The 15589-nt window shown below is 41.2% G+C and overlaps 1 protein-coding gene across 3 annotated transcripts in view; it reads right to left on the bottom strand.

Annotated features, from left to right (window-relative positions):
- Window positions 1-4964, bottom strand: part of PGR (progesterone receptor) — a 98535-nt gene extending 93571 nt beyond the window's left edge. For 2 of the 3 annotated variants that reach the window (XR_002516906.2, XM_021925345.2), the window contains exons 1-2: window positions 3258-4964; window positions 1824-1975 (exon numbers count right to left, since the gene is read on the bottom strand). Coding sequence is in view for 2 of the 3 variants with exons in the window: in XM_021925345.2 (XP_021781037.2) it covers window positions 1824-1975; window positions 3258-4894 (1789 nt within the window). In the remaining variant the exon portion in view is untranslated. 3 annotated transcript variants of the gene reach the window in all.
- Between the last annotated feature and the right edge of the window lie 10625 nt (window positions 4965-15589).

Here is a 15589-nt window from a genome sequence, read left to right as displayed (position 1 = left end):
ACCACGCCAACAGCCAGAGTCCAACAAATGCTTTCTAAGATTACATTTGGAAAGACTTCCTCACAGTTTTGGATGCTATTCTAACAAAATGATGAGAAAGCATTCGTATTTGAGTTAGGGTGCTCTTTGCTCTACATATGCACTTTATGAAATAACTTCTGTGAATCAAACAGAGTTTATATATCTACTTTTGCATATCGTCTCTGATTTACAAGAACTGCAATTTAAAAATATTTAACCTATGTTTACTAACAATCAGCTACTAACTAGTTTTGTGACCTTCGGAAACTCATATTTATGTCTTTGAGATTTGCTTATCTTTAAAAAGAAGGAGCTGGGGTAGGAAAAATTGGTCTTCAGGGGATTCTAAGGGAGTCATTCACTTATAAAATTATACTATCCTTAGGAGACTTTAGAGGAAATCACATTAATGTAGAAGGGAATGCTTAAGAAACCAGAATCGAAGTCAGATAAAAATGGTAACTCCAATTACCCATTGGAAAACTGACTTTTTCACACAAAGAACTTCCATCTGTAACTGTTAAATAAATTATGTCAATGGGTAAGAGCCACTCTCAGTTGCCCTATTTTCTCAAGTACCACTTTTAACACTGCCTCAATTAGTTTAAAAGGCAATCAAACCCCCTGAAGCTGAATATGTTCAACTTCAGTAAAATACATTCATCTTTTGTAAACAAACAAAAAAAAATCATGTTCTAAAAATATACAAAACAAACATTTGTTATGAAGAACTCCTTTGAAAGCTCCCTTAAAGTGAAATTTCCCATTCCCTGCTTTTCTGCTTGTAAGCAGAGCGATTTTCAAACAAACAAACAAACAAATAAACAACCTCAGAACAGGAGACAAAAAGCCAACATTCAGATCTTTGGTTCCTTGTCTAGGTGTGATCTCAGCACTCCAGAGGGAACCCTAAGCTCCATTTTACATACTTATACAACACATTTATTGCTAGTATTAAAATGTGAACTCTTTCAATGTATTTTTATCTTCAACTGTAAAGATGTTTGGCTGCTTAGAGTTCAGGTAGAAATAAATTAAAAAATATTTACTTTGAAAAAGTCTGAAACACACTATGCAAGTAAAGCTGAAATCATTAAGCATGTAAGTTCAATGAGTTTAAAAACATGAAAGTTTTACTTAAAGCAAAATACTTCTTTAGAGATTATGTTACTGTGATGGCCAGATTTTTTGTTTTAAACTGTTTAATGCTGTCCTTATACACTTACAAAAATATACTGAACAAAAAGAGAATTTAAAAATTTGTTTAGCATTAGTATTTTGTAAATATTACATAAATATTCATGTAGTCAAAAGACAGTATCATGTAGAAAACTAACTGCATCATATATATGTTGTGATATATGTTCGTGTATGTATAGGCAAATATGTATACGCATACAGGTACATATGTGTCAACTACCATTTTTCTTTTAATCAAAATTTTAAAGTACTGCGTACATATATAGCTACATAATAGATATATAAAAGTACTATTAGAACGAAGCTGTTTCCTGAAAGCTAAGCAGTTAAGGAACAATAGAAGCACTTTCCTCAAGATTTTTAAGACTTATGTCTAATACTGAAAGTGTAGTTAAAGAGTATGCTATTATAATACCCAACCACATTCAATCTTGAGTATCATAAGTAAAAACATATTGTTTAAATGTCATCATATATTTTAAATTATATGGAAATATCACCATTTCTTAGAAGAAACAAGGAATAATTGAAATCTATACAATAATAGATGATCTCCATTTACAATTAAAGCAATAATAAAGGATCAGGGGAAAGGAGCCTACCTTCCATTGCCCTTTTAAAGAAGACCTTACAGCTCCCACAGGTAAGGACACCATAATGACAGCCTGATGCTTCATCCCCACAGATTAAACAAATCTTCTGAGGTAATGACTCGAAGCTGTATTGTGGGCTCTGGCTGGCTTCTGAATCCGGCCTTGAAATGCAAAACAAAGTACTCCATTTATTTTTAAGTGCACCACTATCTAATACTAAAGGTTTCTTAAACCAGAATTGACATGGTGAAAGGAAATTTTAAAAACAGAACTGTATATATACACTTGAAAGACATGCAAACTAAACTTGGTAATAGACTACCTGTAACTGGATTCAATACACTTGCAAATGATCAGCCATTCATCAGTAGCACCAATATAAAAGAACAATTATTACTGTATAATATTATGTTCTGGAAAGCTAAAGTCAGTTAAAAAGAAATCTTTCTACAAAACTCTTTATATAGAAACGATTTAGTCTTTGACAAATGAAATGTTATGTCCTTCCTGTGTGTATGCTGGGTCAAAACAAATATGGTTTGGCTTTAAAAGTTCGATGGTACTTTGCAATGTTTTGGTTTTGAGTTTCTAAAACACAACCCTGTAATCATTGCTTACTTAAACAAGTATATGTTTGTCATTTGAAAGTATTGTCCAATACACTGACACTGTTTTGCCTATTCACAACATAAGATTCCAAACAGAGCATTCTTTTTTTTACATTCCATTACTTCAGTATGCAAATTAGTGTTTTTTAAACCTGCATGAAAAAAAAAAGTTGTAGTGAATCGCAAGCAATAATTAGAAAACGGTGCAATGCAGTGATAGGTGTTTAAATCCACAGTTTAAACATCTCCCACGTGAACTTAACTTTAATCTTGAGATTCTTAAGAAAACTGAGCCATTAAAGTGTTCAAATCCCTAAGATGGTGCAGCTTTCGGTTCTGGCCGGCCACCTCTCAAGTCCCACCCCTCCCGGGGCAACGGTGCCTTAACTCCTCTCCAAGACAGGCACTCCTGGTAAACGTCCTTCTTCTAAGCAAGAAGCATTTCATAAAGCCCCCAACTCGCCGCGCACTTTCTGCCCCGCTGGGCTACAGCGGACCTAGTGTGACGCTGCACGTTTTAAATCAGGGTTGGTTCTGCTTCGGAATCTGGAAGATTCGGAAAGTTTTAAAAAAAACAAAAAACAAAAAAACAGCTTTCAGGCAGGCACGGCCCCAAAATAGTATATTCTGCGCCCACCTTCGTGTCCCCAAGAGTGAGGAGAGGAGGGAAGAAGAAGGGAGGCAACTGCCCCTGTGCTGTGTCCCGCTGCCCACCCCCTCCGGCCGCCCGGGGGAGCGCAGCGGTGCGCCGGGGCTGGGGCTGAGGGTTGGCGGCTGCCGCCAGCGGAACCGCTACTCCCGGACGCGCTGGGCGCGCCCCGCCCCGGGCCCTCACCTCAGGTAGTTGAGATAGGGCGGGTAGACCTGCTGCAGGCCCTCCTTGAGCACGGCGGCCTGGTAGCCGAGCTGCGGGAGCCCGTTGAGGCCGAGTGCAGGGTAGAGCGCGGGGGCCGCCCCGGCGGCGGCGGCAGAGGCGGAGGTGGAGGGCAGGCCATCCCGCGGGAGCAGGCAGCCGCCCGCGCCCGGCGCCTTGCAGGGCGGCGGCGCGAACGGGCCCTGCTGGGGCGGCGCGCCCTCCGCTTTGTACAGGATGCACTCCAGGGTCGACCCCGAGGAGGACGCGGACGACACTGAGGCACCGGCTGGTGCGGCCGTCACTGCCGCTTCCCCGGGTCTGGATGGGGGCGCTCGCGGCGGCAGCGGGGGCGGTGGCCCCAGCGGGAAATCCGGAAAGGCGGCGGGGTTGGCACCGGCCACCAGGTAGGAACGCGGGGAGCGCGCGGAGACCTCCGCGCCTTCCTCCTCCTCCTTGATCTTTAGAGCGGGCGGCTGGAAGTCGCCATAGAGAGGGTACGCGTCGTCCTTGGGATCGGCGTCGGGCGGGTACGCGCAGTCGGGGAAGTCGCCGACAGCGACCGGAGTGGATGAGGCAGAGGGTGAACTCCGCGGCGGGGCAAAGGCGCTAGCGGCCCCGGCGCCACCGTCGTAGCTCTCCTCTTCCAGCAGCTGCCGAGTGCGGGCTGCCAATAAGGCGTGACTGAGAGGCAGGATGGGCACGTGGGTGAAATCCATCGTCGTGGTGGCCAGCGGGGAGCGCCCGGGCGCCATGGGCGCGTCCTGCTCCACCAGGGCGACCCTGGGCGCTGAGAAGCGGGAATCTTCCTTGGGAACCAGAGCGACGCCTCCTGCGGCCGCCCCCGGCGGGACAGCCGCGGCTCCTCCTCCAGCCGCCGCGCCACCCAGAGCCCGAGGTTTGCCCTTCAGAAGCGGACCCGCAGAGTCCTCGGACTCAGAGCCATCCTCCTCCTCAACCTCCACCGCAGTGGGCTGCGGAGACGGCTTCACTGGGGCCCCGGACCAATGAGGGCTCCCAGAGGCTGGGAGCAGCAGCTGCCGGGATGGTGACAGGCCCCGGGGCAGCACCTTATGGGCAGCTGCCGTCCCGGAGCTGTCTCCAGCCTTGCCCCCGGATCGGCTCATGAGCGGAGACAACACCCTCTGGGTGGCAGGGGCAGCCAGTGGATCTTCAGGAAGTTCGGGGCCAAACAGGCACCAAGAGCTGGTGACCTCGCAGGCGGGAGGGCTGGGTTGGCTCTGCCCGGGACCTGAGGGCGCCAACAGAGTGTCCAAGACACTGTGCAGCAGTCCGCTGTCCTTTTCTGGGGGTCTAGAACTGCTGCCTCCAGTACCCCTTGTAGCTTCAGCTCTGGAATATGCGCCCTCCACGTCCGACAGCGACTGCTGGTCCTGCGTCTTTTCGTCTAGGGGGTCCTGTCCCTGGCAGGGCCGAGGGAAGAGTAGCCCGTCCAGGGAGATAGGTATGGCCGAAACTTCAGGCAAGGTGTCCGAGGTCTGGCTCCCTTGGAACGGGCCTGCGGCTGGGCGACACAGCAGTGGAGATCCGACCTCGGGGGAGGGCGGGCCGCCCGCCACGTGGGGAGCCCGGGGACCCTTTGCCTTCAGCTCAGTCATGACGACCTGGACTCTCCTTTTCTCCTCCCCCGTCTCCAGGGAGGAGGGAAAAGGGAAGGAGGAGGGGGTTTCGGGAATATAGGGGCAGAGGGAGGAGAAAGTGGGTGTTGAATGTGGCTGGACCAGAGGGATCTCCACCTCCCGGGTCGGGGGGGGGGGGGGGGGGGCGGGAGGGCGGCGCTGGTCAGCTCCTGCCCTTAGCCTCCATCCTGTTGTCAGGGGAACGGTGGCTGTCGTTTGTCCCAGAGAGCGGCAAGTGGGGAGCGCAAGAAAAAGTAGTTATTGTAGGGATCTCGTCTCCTAACTCGGAGAGTTCTCCAAGAGAGTTCTCCGACTTCTATCCGAGGACTGGAGACGCAGAGTACTCACAGGTCCGGCACTTGAGTGACTGCGGCTGCGACGGCAATTCAGTGACACGCGACTCCTTTATCTCCCGACTTTTTCTCTGGCATCAAACTCGTGCATGCTGTGAAGCTCTCAATCCCTCGCTGAGTTCCACTGCCTCTCTCACTAAAACCCTGGGGCTAGTCGGACCTCTCGGTACAGCCCATTCCCAGGAAGGGTCGTGCCTCTGCTGGCTCCCTACCTCGGGCGACAGTCATCCCCGAAGATCTCAGTTCCCAGCAGTGCGGGAGCACTAGCCGCCTCGGGTTGTAGATTTCACTCAAATGACAAGTGAAGCTAGTTCGCATTGAGAATGCCACCCACACGCGCAAATACAACAAAGCTTACCCCGATTAGTGACAGCTGTGGACTGGCCAGACAGCTTTCTAACAACGCCTCCTCCTCTAGGGAGGCCCCGCCCAAAGCCCCTCCCTACCCCAATTAGGGGTAGGATCTGAAACTCTGGAATTGGCATTTCCACCCATTATTCTGAATGCTACTCTCAATAGCAGGTTCTTTGGGATGGAACCTCATAAGCATATTCCATTTTGTTTTGCAAATTAAGAATTATGCCCTATCTAATTGGAAAAACGAATAGATTCTATCAGAAGTAGAATTTTTGTCACCATTTTAAGATTTCAGTTTTGTAAAGATTTAACACAGGAAGACATTTGACTACATTATCTTTTAAAATAATAAATGTATCAAAGATGATTCTAAATACTTTAAGAGATTTTCTCCCTTATGCGTTCCATAAAAGTGAATGCTTTCAAGTTTCTCCTGCTGCAACCAACATGTCTTGCTCCTCTTGAGTAATCCTCAGCGTGACAAAGAAATTTGGGAGTGGGAGATGGTCACACCTGTGTACCTATGATGGAAGTTTGGATATTGTGTGCCATACTTTGATTTATCCTAAAGAATGTGTTCCAATTTTTAGTAAATAGCACTTTAAGGAAAGTTTCCTTTAGCTCCAGCTTATACCCTGTGCTACATCATACGATCCTCAGTAGAGATGTTGAACGGTACTTTTTTCCCTAAATATTCTTAGTCTGAAAAGTAATTATCTTTGAACTCATAAAAATGAATCCCCTCTAAATTCATGAAGTCAGCAGAGGAAGGGAAGAGTATTGCAATATACATTTTAGATAAACAGTCATAAACTATATTTGACCCAAGACCATTGGGTATTTTAACATCATCTTAAATATACCTTGTTCAAAACAGAGTGAATGATTTGCGAATTTTCTTATAGGGCCTCAAGGTCTAGCTATGCTAATGACTCATAGTTTATCTCAACCATGTATAGAAAATACAGAAGACTCCAGGAGGTGGGGGAGCCACTAGAGGTGAGAAGCCTGGACCCCTCGATCATCTGGGGAGGAGCTACATGAGTGAGAAACAAACCTTTATCATGTTAGATCACTAGGATTTGGAGTTGATTGTTCTAGCAAGTGGTTTACTCTGATTAATTTTAGATATGTGGGAGTTAGGCAGATAGAGGAAAGGTAAAGAGAATTCCAGGAAGCAGGTATAGTATGTTCACAGGGCATCTGCAAGGGGACCATTTTGAATAAAGCAGGAGCAAGTGTGGGCACAGAAGTATATGAGACTAGAGAAGTAAACTAATTTATTAATATCGTTATTGTTGTTTTCAGGCTTTCTCTTTCCAGCCTATCTTAAAACAGTTACCGTGCTTTATTGAGGTGTAATTCCAATATCATATGACTCACTCAAAGTATCAATCATTGATTTTTCATGTACTCAGAGTTGTGCAACCATCACCCACTATTAATTTTGTAACATTAGTATAACTCTAAAATCTCAATATACACTAGCAGTTACTCCACATTTCTGCCTAAATCTCCCAGCTGCCACTAATATGCTTTTTGTACTTGTGATTTGGCTATTTTGGATCAAAGTTCATCCATGTTCCACATGAATCAGTACTTCTTCACTCTTTTTATTGACAAATAATATTTCATTGTATGGATAAACCACATTTTATTTATCCATCTCCATCAATTGTTGGACATTTGGGTTGTTTACACCTTTTGGCTACCATGAAAAATCCTGCTAATGAATATTCATGTGCAAGTTTTTATGCAGCATGTATTTTCCTTTCTCCAAGTATATACGTAGGTGTGCAATTCCTGGGTCATATGGTAACTCTAGGTTTAGTCTTTGGAGGAACTGCCAGACTACGGTTCTAATGATTGTACATCTTACATTTCCACCAGCAGTGTGTAAGGGTCCTAGTTTCTTCACATCTTTGACAACACTTCTTATCTGTCTTTTTTGTTATAGCCCTCCAAGTGCGGGAAATGGTATCTCACGGATTTATTTATATTTTCCTGATGGCTAATGCCACACAATGTATAGAATTTGTAAAATCAGGACAGCATTGCCAGTTAGTCTTCTAAGCCCTTTACCTGTGTTAACTGTAATCCTTCAGCAGTCTCACAAAATAGGTACTGTTATCCCAATATCATAGCTGGGGAAACTGAGGCACAAGGTTACCCGGTATTACAAAGTTAAGTACTGTAACCCAAACCCAAGACATCAAATGACTTCTTAAGAGTGTGATTTTAAATGTCAGATGCCATGTAATTTGGTTTCTCGGTCGCTGCTGTAAAATTGGCACTTGGCTTCATTTTAAATCTGACAAACTGTATTTGGCTTGATTTTGGTTGGTTATAATAATTCCCTTGTCAGAATGTCTCGGGAGGTTGTTTCCAAAAGATTGAAAATCTTGACGTGGGAAGACAATAATAAAGATGTCCAACATGTCCTAAATCACCATTATTCCATAAATTTTGATGCTGAGTGATTAGCATTTTTGGCACAGGAACTCCCCAAATGTATGAATCGTTGAATGAAACAAAATTCACTGATTAAATTCAGGTGTGATGGGGCTAACTTCAAATATTCCTGAAGACTGTTTTTGGAGAAGAGGATTTAAATGTGGAAGTTATGTTTTCTATCGTTTGGAAAAAAAACCATGTTATCAAGATATAGTTATCATATAATAAACTGCATATATTTAAATTGTATAATTTGTTGTTATACCTGTGAAGTTAAAATGATAAACATACCCTTTGCCTCCAAAAGTTTCCTCATGCCACTTTTTAAATCCCTTCATACTATTCTATCCCATCCCCTTCTCCTAGTACTAATCACCACTTTCTGGCAAGCCACTAATCTGCTTTCTGTCACTATATATTAGGTTTTAAAAAATATTTACGACAATTTATTAAACATTAAATTATACATATGCATATGCCTTTTAGGTCTGTTTCCTTTAAATGTTTTATTAATAGATTTTACTTTGGGGAACAATTTTGGATTTACAGAAAAATTGAGCAGATAATATAGAGGATGCTCATATATCATTTGTACAATTTTCTCTGTTAGCATTTTAAATTAATAGGGTACATTTGTTACAATTAATGAACTAATACTGATACATTGTTATTAACTAATATTCACAGTTTATTTAGAATTTCTTCATTTGCATTTAATGTCCTTTTTCCTTTCCAGGATTCCATCCAGGACACCACATTTAATTGCTATGATGTCTTGGGCTCCTCTTGGCTGTGAGAGTTTCTCAGATTTTCCTTGTATTTGATGACCTTGACAGTCCTTGGGACTTTTTGCATCCTCTTTACTCTTTGGAAGGAAATCATTATGAATCTTTGCATCCTCTTTACTCTTTGGAAGGAAATCATTATGAGTCACTTAAGGAAGTGTAGGGGAGTAGGGTGTTATGCTAGCCCTCCTTTAGAGTGGAGTATCTACATAATTTATTTGGAATTCTGTGTGGAAGATTTGCCTCTTCTCCCCCATTTACTTCTTTATTCAGTCTTTTCTTTATATCTGTATGGATTCATGAATACTTTGTTGCTCACATTTTCCAGGTTTGGCATTGGGAGCTTTTTCAGTTGACTCCTGTGCTTCTTGACCCACTCTCCGTATTGTGTGTATGTGTGGACCTTCTTACTCTGTGGTATTACAAGATGCTACAGGCTCATCTTGTATATTTCCAGCCCCAGTTGTAGAATCAGCCATTTACCCAAGGAAGTTTGAGACTTCTTATCGGAAGCTGGTATAGAAATGAAGATCTGGATGCCAAATAAATTAGTTTTTATTTCTTAGAATTGTATATAATACAGTATATGCTTTTTTCATTTGGTTTCTCTCACTCAGCATAATTATTTTGAGATTCAGCTAAATTATAGTATGTATCAGTAGTTAATTCTTTTTATTATTTTTATTTATATACTATAGTTTGTTTATGTATTTAACTGTGGATAAATATCTGAGTTGTTTCCAATTTTTTGATATTATAGATAGAGCTACTATGAAAATATTGTACAAGTCTTTGCATGGACACGTGTTTTCATTTTTTCTTGGTAAACACCTAGCAGTAAAATGGCTGGATAAATTAGTAGGTGCTGTGGTCTGAGTGTCTGTGTTTTCCCCAAATCTGTGTGTCGAAACCTAATCATCAATGTGTTAGTCTTAGTAAGCGGGGCTGTTGGGGAGTGATTAGGTCATGGAGTGCTGCCTTGCCCCTTCTACCATGTGAGTACACCGTAAGAAGTTGCCATCTAGGGACTGCAAAGCAGGTCTTCACCAGACATCAAATCTGTCGCCTTTATTGTGGACTTCCCAGCCTCCTGAACTATGAGAAATAAGTTTCTGCTGTTTATAAGCTACCTAGTTTATGGTATTTTGTTACAGCAGCCCAAATGGACCAAGACAATACATGTACATTTAACTGTCAAACAATTTTCCAAAGTGATTGTATCATTTTACATTTCCACCCAGTATATTAGAGTTCTAATTCTTCCATAAGCTGGGCAACAATTGGTATAGTCAGCATTTTTAACTTTAGCAGTTCTAACAGGTAGGTAGTGGTATCTCATTATGGTTTTAATGTGCATTTCATTAATGACTCATGATGTTGATCATGTTTTCACGTGCTTATTTGTGATATTTATATATTCCTCTTCTGTGTATCTCTGTGTCTGTTCAAATCTTTTGTTTGCTTTTTTTAAAAAAAAAAATTGAGTTGTTTTGTTGTTGTTGAATTTTCAGAGTTCTTTATGAATTCTGATAGAAGTCCATTGCCGTATATGGGATTTGAAAGTGGTTTCTTCTAGCCTGTGGCTTGTCTTTAAGTTCTCTTAATGGGATCTTTTGAAGAGCAGATGTTTTTAATATTGACAAAACCTCTTTATTTACATTTTTATGGATTATACTTTTGGTGTCATAACTGAATATTCCTTGCCAAACCCAAGGTCGTAAATGTTTTCTGTCATGTTTTCTTTTGGCTTTATAGTTTTAGGTTTTACATTTGTATCTGTGGTACATTTTAAAGTTACTTTTTAATATGGTATAAGGTCTAGATCAAAATTCACTTTTCTTGCATCTGGATATCAGGTTGTTTCAGCGCCATTTGCTGAAAAGAATACGCCTTCACTAATTTCCTTTGTACCTTTGTTGAGAATTAGTTATTCAGCTATGTGGAGATCTGTTTCTGTACCCTCCATTCCATTTAATTGTATTATTGGACAGTTTTTATGTCAATACATTATCTTGATTAGCTGTAATTTTTTAAGCTGTTCTTTTTTTAAATCCGTCTGTGTAAATGATAGTGTTCTGCCTCTAACCTTCCAGCCCTGGGGGTGAGGAGGGGTAGCCCACAGCTGGTTGAGGGAAGAGACAGGATCCAGGGTGTGCTCTGAAGCTACAGATAGCATGAGAGGCAACCCATAAAGTTTCTAAGCAGAGTGGTAACAGTGGCCCCCTACTTCTGTTTCTGAACTCCAGCTCTCAGGGTGTTGGTGACTTTGAACCCCCTCCCCAGAAATGGAAATGCCAAAATGGAAGAGCCCTTAGCCCCACCTGGCTCCCCTTCCCAGCAGGACATAGAGTTAAAGGCTAGACCATCTTCCCTCCTGGGTGGAACCCTCCTTCCCCCCATGGATACTTAATGTACTAGTGCTCCAACTTTATTCTTCTTTTCCAAAATTATTTTGTCTAGATCGTTTGCATTTTCATGTAAATGTTAGAAGCAGTTTGTTAATATCTGCAAAAAAAAAAAAAAAAAAAAAAAAAACCCTTCTGAAATTTTGATTGGAATTGAGTTGAAATTATAGATCAATTTGGAGAGAATTGGCTTCTCACTAAAATTAAGTCTTCCAACTCATACAGGTAATATATCTCTCCTTCTCTCAGCAGTGTTTTCAAGCTTTCAGTGTACAGGTCTTTCATATCTTTTGTCAGATTTCTCTCCAATTATTTCATAGTTTTGCTGGTATTTTGAATGGTGTATATATTAGCTTTCCATTGCTGAGTCAGCAAGTACCACAACTTACTAGCTTGAAAAAGCACTCAGTTATTATCTTACAGTTTCCATGGGTCAGGAGTCTGGGCATCGGTTGGATGGATCCATTGCTTAGGGCTCACATGGCTGCAATCAGTGGATAAGCCAACACTGCGTTGCCATCTGTGGCTTAGGGTGCGCATCTAGGCTTATTCAGGTGACTGGCAGTTGTAGAACTCACGTGACTTTCATCTTCTTTGAGGTCAGCAGGAAACAGTTTTACTCAAGCTTTTTAACGGTTTCTGCCTGATTAAGTCAGACCCTCCCAGATGATGTCCATACCCATATTATTCAAAAGTGATTTGGGATTTTTTTTTTTTTTTTTTTGCAGAGTCTCATTCTGTTGTCCAGGATGGAGTGTTGTGGCATGATCTTGGCTCATTGCAACCTCAAACTCCTGGGCTCAAGCAATCTTCTTGCTTCAGTCTCCCAAGTAGCTAGGACTATAGGCATGTATCACCATGCTTGGCAAATTTTTATTTCTTATTTTTTTTTGGAGATAGGGTCAGTCTTGCTGTGTTGCCCTGGCAGCTCCCAAACTCCTGGGTTCAAGTGATCCTCCCCACTCAACTTCCCAAAGTGCTGGGATATGCAGGCACGAGCCACCTCACCTGCCCTGATTTGGGATCTGAATTACATCTTCACATTTCCTTTTGCCACAAATGTAACATTATCCCCAGAAGTGACATCGATCATATTGGTGGTCAAGTCCACATTCAAGGAGAGGCAATTATACAAATACTGTACCACAGTGGGACAGGAATTTTGGAGACCATTTTATAATTATACTGAATTTCTGTATTGTGCATTCTTAGACACAATTGATCTTTAGCTGGAGTGATGAGGTTGGGAATCCTTGCCAGTTTGTTGATTTTAGGAAGAAACCATTCAGTCTTTTAACGTTAAACATGATGTTTGCTGCAGGTTTTTCATAGATACCCCTTCTCAGGTTGGAGAAATTCCCTTCTACTCTGAGTTTGCTGAAAATTTTATTAGGGGTAGATGTAGGTTTTTGTCAAATTTTATTTATGCATCCGTTGAGATAATCATACAGTTTTTCTTTTTTAATTGGTTAATAGAGTGAATGACAGTCCTTGAACTTTGAATGTTAAATGAACCTTGTATTCTTTGGCTAAATTCCACTTCATCATAATGTATTACTTTCATGTACTGCATTTTGATTTGTTAAAAGCTTGTTTAGAATTTTAAAATTTCCACTCATTAGGAATACCGGCCTGTTGGTTTCTTTTCTTGTAATGCTTTATCTGATTTTGGTATCATGAATGCCACTGTATACATAGTATATTTTCTTTCTTTCTTTGAGATGAATCTCTCTCTGTTGCCCAGGCTGGAGTGCAGTGGTGCGATGTCAGCTTACTGCAACCTCTGCTCCTAGGTTCAAGTTATTCTCATGCCTCAGCCTTCTGAGTAGCTGGGACTACAGGCACATGCCACCACACCCAGCTAATTTTTAGTGGAGATGGGGTTTCACCATGTTGGCCAGGCTGGTCTTGAACTCCTGACCTCAGGTGATCTGCCCACCTTGACCTGTCAAAGTGCTCGGATTACAGGTATGAGCCACTGTACTCATTATCTATTAGTATTTTCATATTAATACTATAAAATAAAAGAATACAATGATAGGTATAGTCTTCACAGATAAATGTATATTGGCACAAGCTGCTCTTTGGTGTTGGCTATCCACTATGACAGTGAGCATAGCATACAAAGAAAGTCCTGAAATTTCCTTAAACTTGAAAAGATGATGCAGTTTTGTCATGTTTGCTTTTCACTTTTTATAGTGAACTAAGGAATCATTCATTCATTTTTACAAACATCTGCCTATACTATGTCATTAAACAGCTTGCTTTGTATGTTATTTTCCAAGCTGTACTCTGTTTTCTGCACTGTCATATGTAATGCTCATAAAACTTCATGACATATGTATTATTATCTCCATTTTACAGATGAGGAAATTGAAGCCTGCTGTCTTAGAGAAAATACGAACACATTCAGAAGGGCATATTGGGCCATCCAGACCTATGACTTGGCTAGTTGGAAATTTTTACTGTCCATACAAGTTTGAGAAATAGGATTTGATATCTGTTATTCTAGCTTGAGGCAATTCTTCCATATTTACATGGGGCTAATTTCAGGTGTAACTTGGGACTTGATGGATACTGCGAGAGAAGGAGTATACACAGGTCACTTCTCTGGCGTTCCTGGTGCTCCCTCGGTTTCTAAGTTCACTGCCCCATACAACCACTAGGTTACTCAGTCCCTTCCACAGATGTACTGAATATTCTGCAAAGTATATCTGATTTTTATACCCATGTCAGATAGTATATATTTTGGCTGAAGTAACAGGATACTCAACAAAAAGTGAGTTATATAATAGATGTTTATTATCCCTCATAACAAGAAGTCTGGAGGAAAGTAGTCCTAGGGTTGGTGAATCATTGGCTCAGTAATGGTCTCACAGTCCCAGACTCCCTGCCTTTTCAGTGAGCTAACCTCAGAAGCTTGGGTTTTATTTTCTTCCTTGTCCCCAGCATCCAAAGATGGCTACTAAAGCTGTAGGCATCAGAGCCTCACATAACCTCATGCAGAATTAGGAATAAGGAGAATTTCTCTTGACATTATTTTTTCAAATCAGGGGGAAAAATTCTTACCCAGAAGCCCACTCCGTAGACATCCTATCAAGATGTATTGGCTAGAACTGAGTCATCTGTCCACCAGTAAACGAGTTACTCAAAGAAGAATTTGATTAGACTAACCATGGTTCAACTTCTGCAGCTGTGTCTACTGCTCTGAGTCCTTTGCTATCAATATGTGAACACAACTGGGGTTCAGTTAGAAAGGAGTAAGGGTAGGGAGATGGCTGTCGGGAATTCAACAAATAGTGTCTGACGTTATACCAAAGTCTCATTTCCCTCGGAGTCGTAAGTGATACTTAATCTAAACTGAGAAAGAAATTCACACTAATGTAGGAATGAATTTAATAGCCCATTTATTTTTATAAATGTAATCTTTTCATATATTTATCCTGATTATTTTGATACATGTATATGTACATACATATTGGCAATTCTATTTTATGTGATATTTCACAATAACTCTCTACTCCAAATATCCTTTTAGGTGCCTTGAATTATTCTTCAACCTTATGTACTAATTGCTGATGGCTACAGTTCTCATTTCTTTGGTTCTACAGTTTAGCATATAGTTGTTCAGAGTTTACATATACCTTCATTTGCTACACTTTAGTGTCCTTGGGGCTATATACACTTAACTAAACCTGGCTTATATTACCATTTGCAAATACTTTTAATTTTTAATTTTGTCATCTAGTTTTTTCTCTTTAATATAATGTAGCTTTTAGGGATTTTTCTTATTGCTATTAAAAGTTTATATAGAATATTTTAGGATGAGGAAAGATTGGCAAATGTAAGTACTAAAGATAAAAATCTGCCATAATCTGTAGTTTATATGGTTAATATGAAAGATATATTTTGTGCAATTAAGAGGAAAGGTATCATAACATTGGGCAGGAGTATGAAGGTCAAGAACTAGAAGGTAATTCCTTGACTACATTCTGAAATCAAATCTTTTGAAGTAGGAGTCATAAATACCAGCTGTTTATCTTAACATACAGATATATATATATATATTTTTTTAAGTTGAAGTAAGTTTATTAAGAAAGTAAAGGAATAAAAGAATGGCTACTCCATAGGCAGAGCAGCCCCAAGGGCTGCTGGTTGCCTGTTTTTATGGTTATTTCTTGGTTATATGCTAAACAAGGAGTGGATTATTCATGAGTTTTCTCAAAAGGGGGTGAGCAGTTTCCGGAGATGAGGGTTCTTCCCCTTTTTAGACCACATAGCGTAACTTCTGAATGTTGCCATGGCATCTGTAAACTGTCA

Source organism: Papio anubis, chromosome 12 (assembly GCF_008728515.1).
Source record: "Papio anubis isolate 15944 chromosome 12, Panubis1.0, whole genome shotgun sequence".
NCBI lineage: Eukaryota > Metazoa > Chordata > Mammalia > Primates > Cercopithecidae > Papio > Papio anubis.
This window is presented reverse-complemented; position numbering and strand designations above follow the sequence as displayed.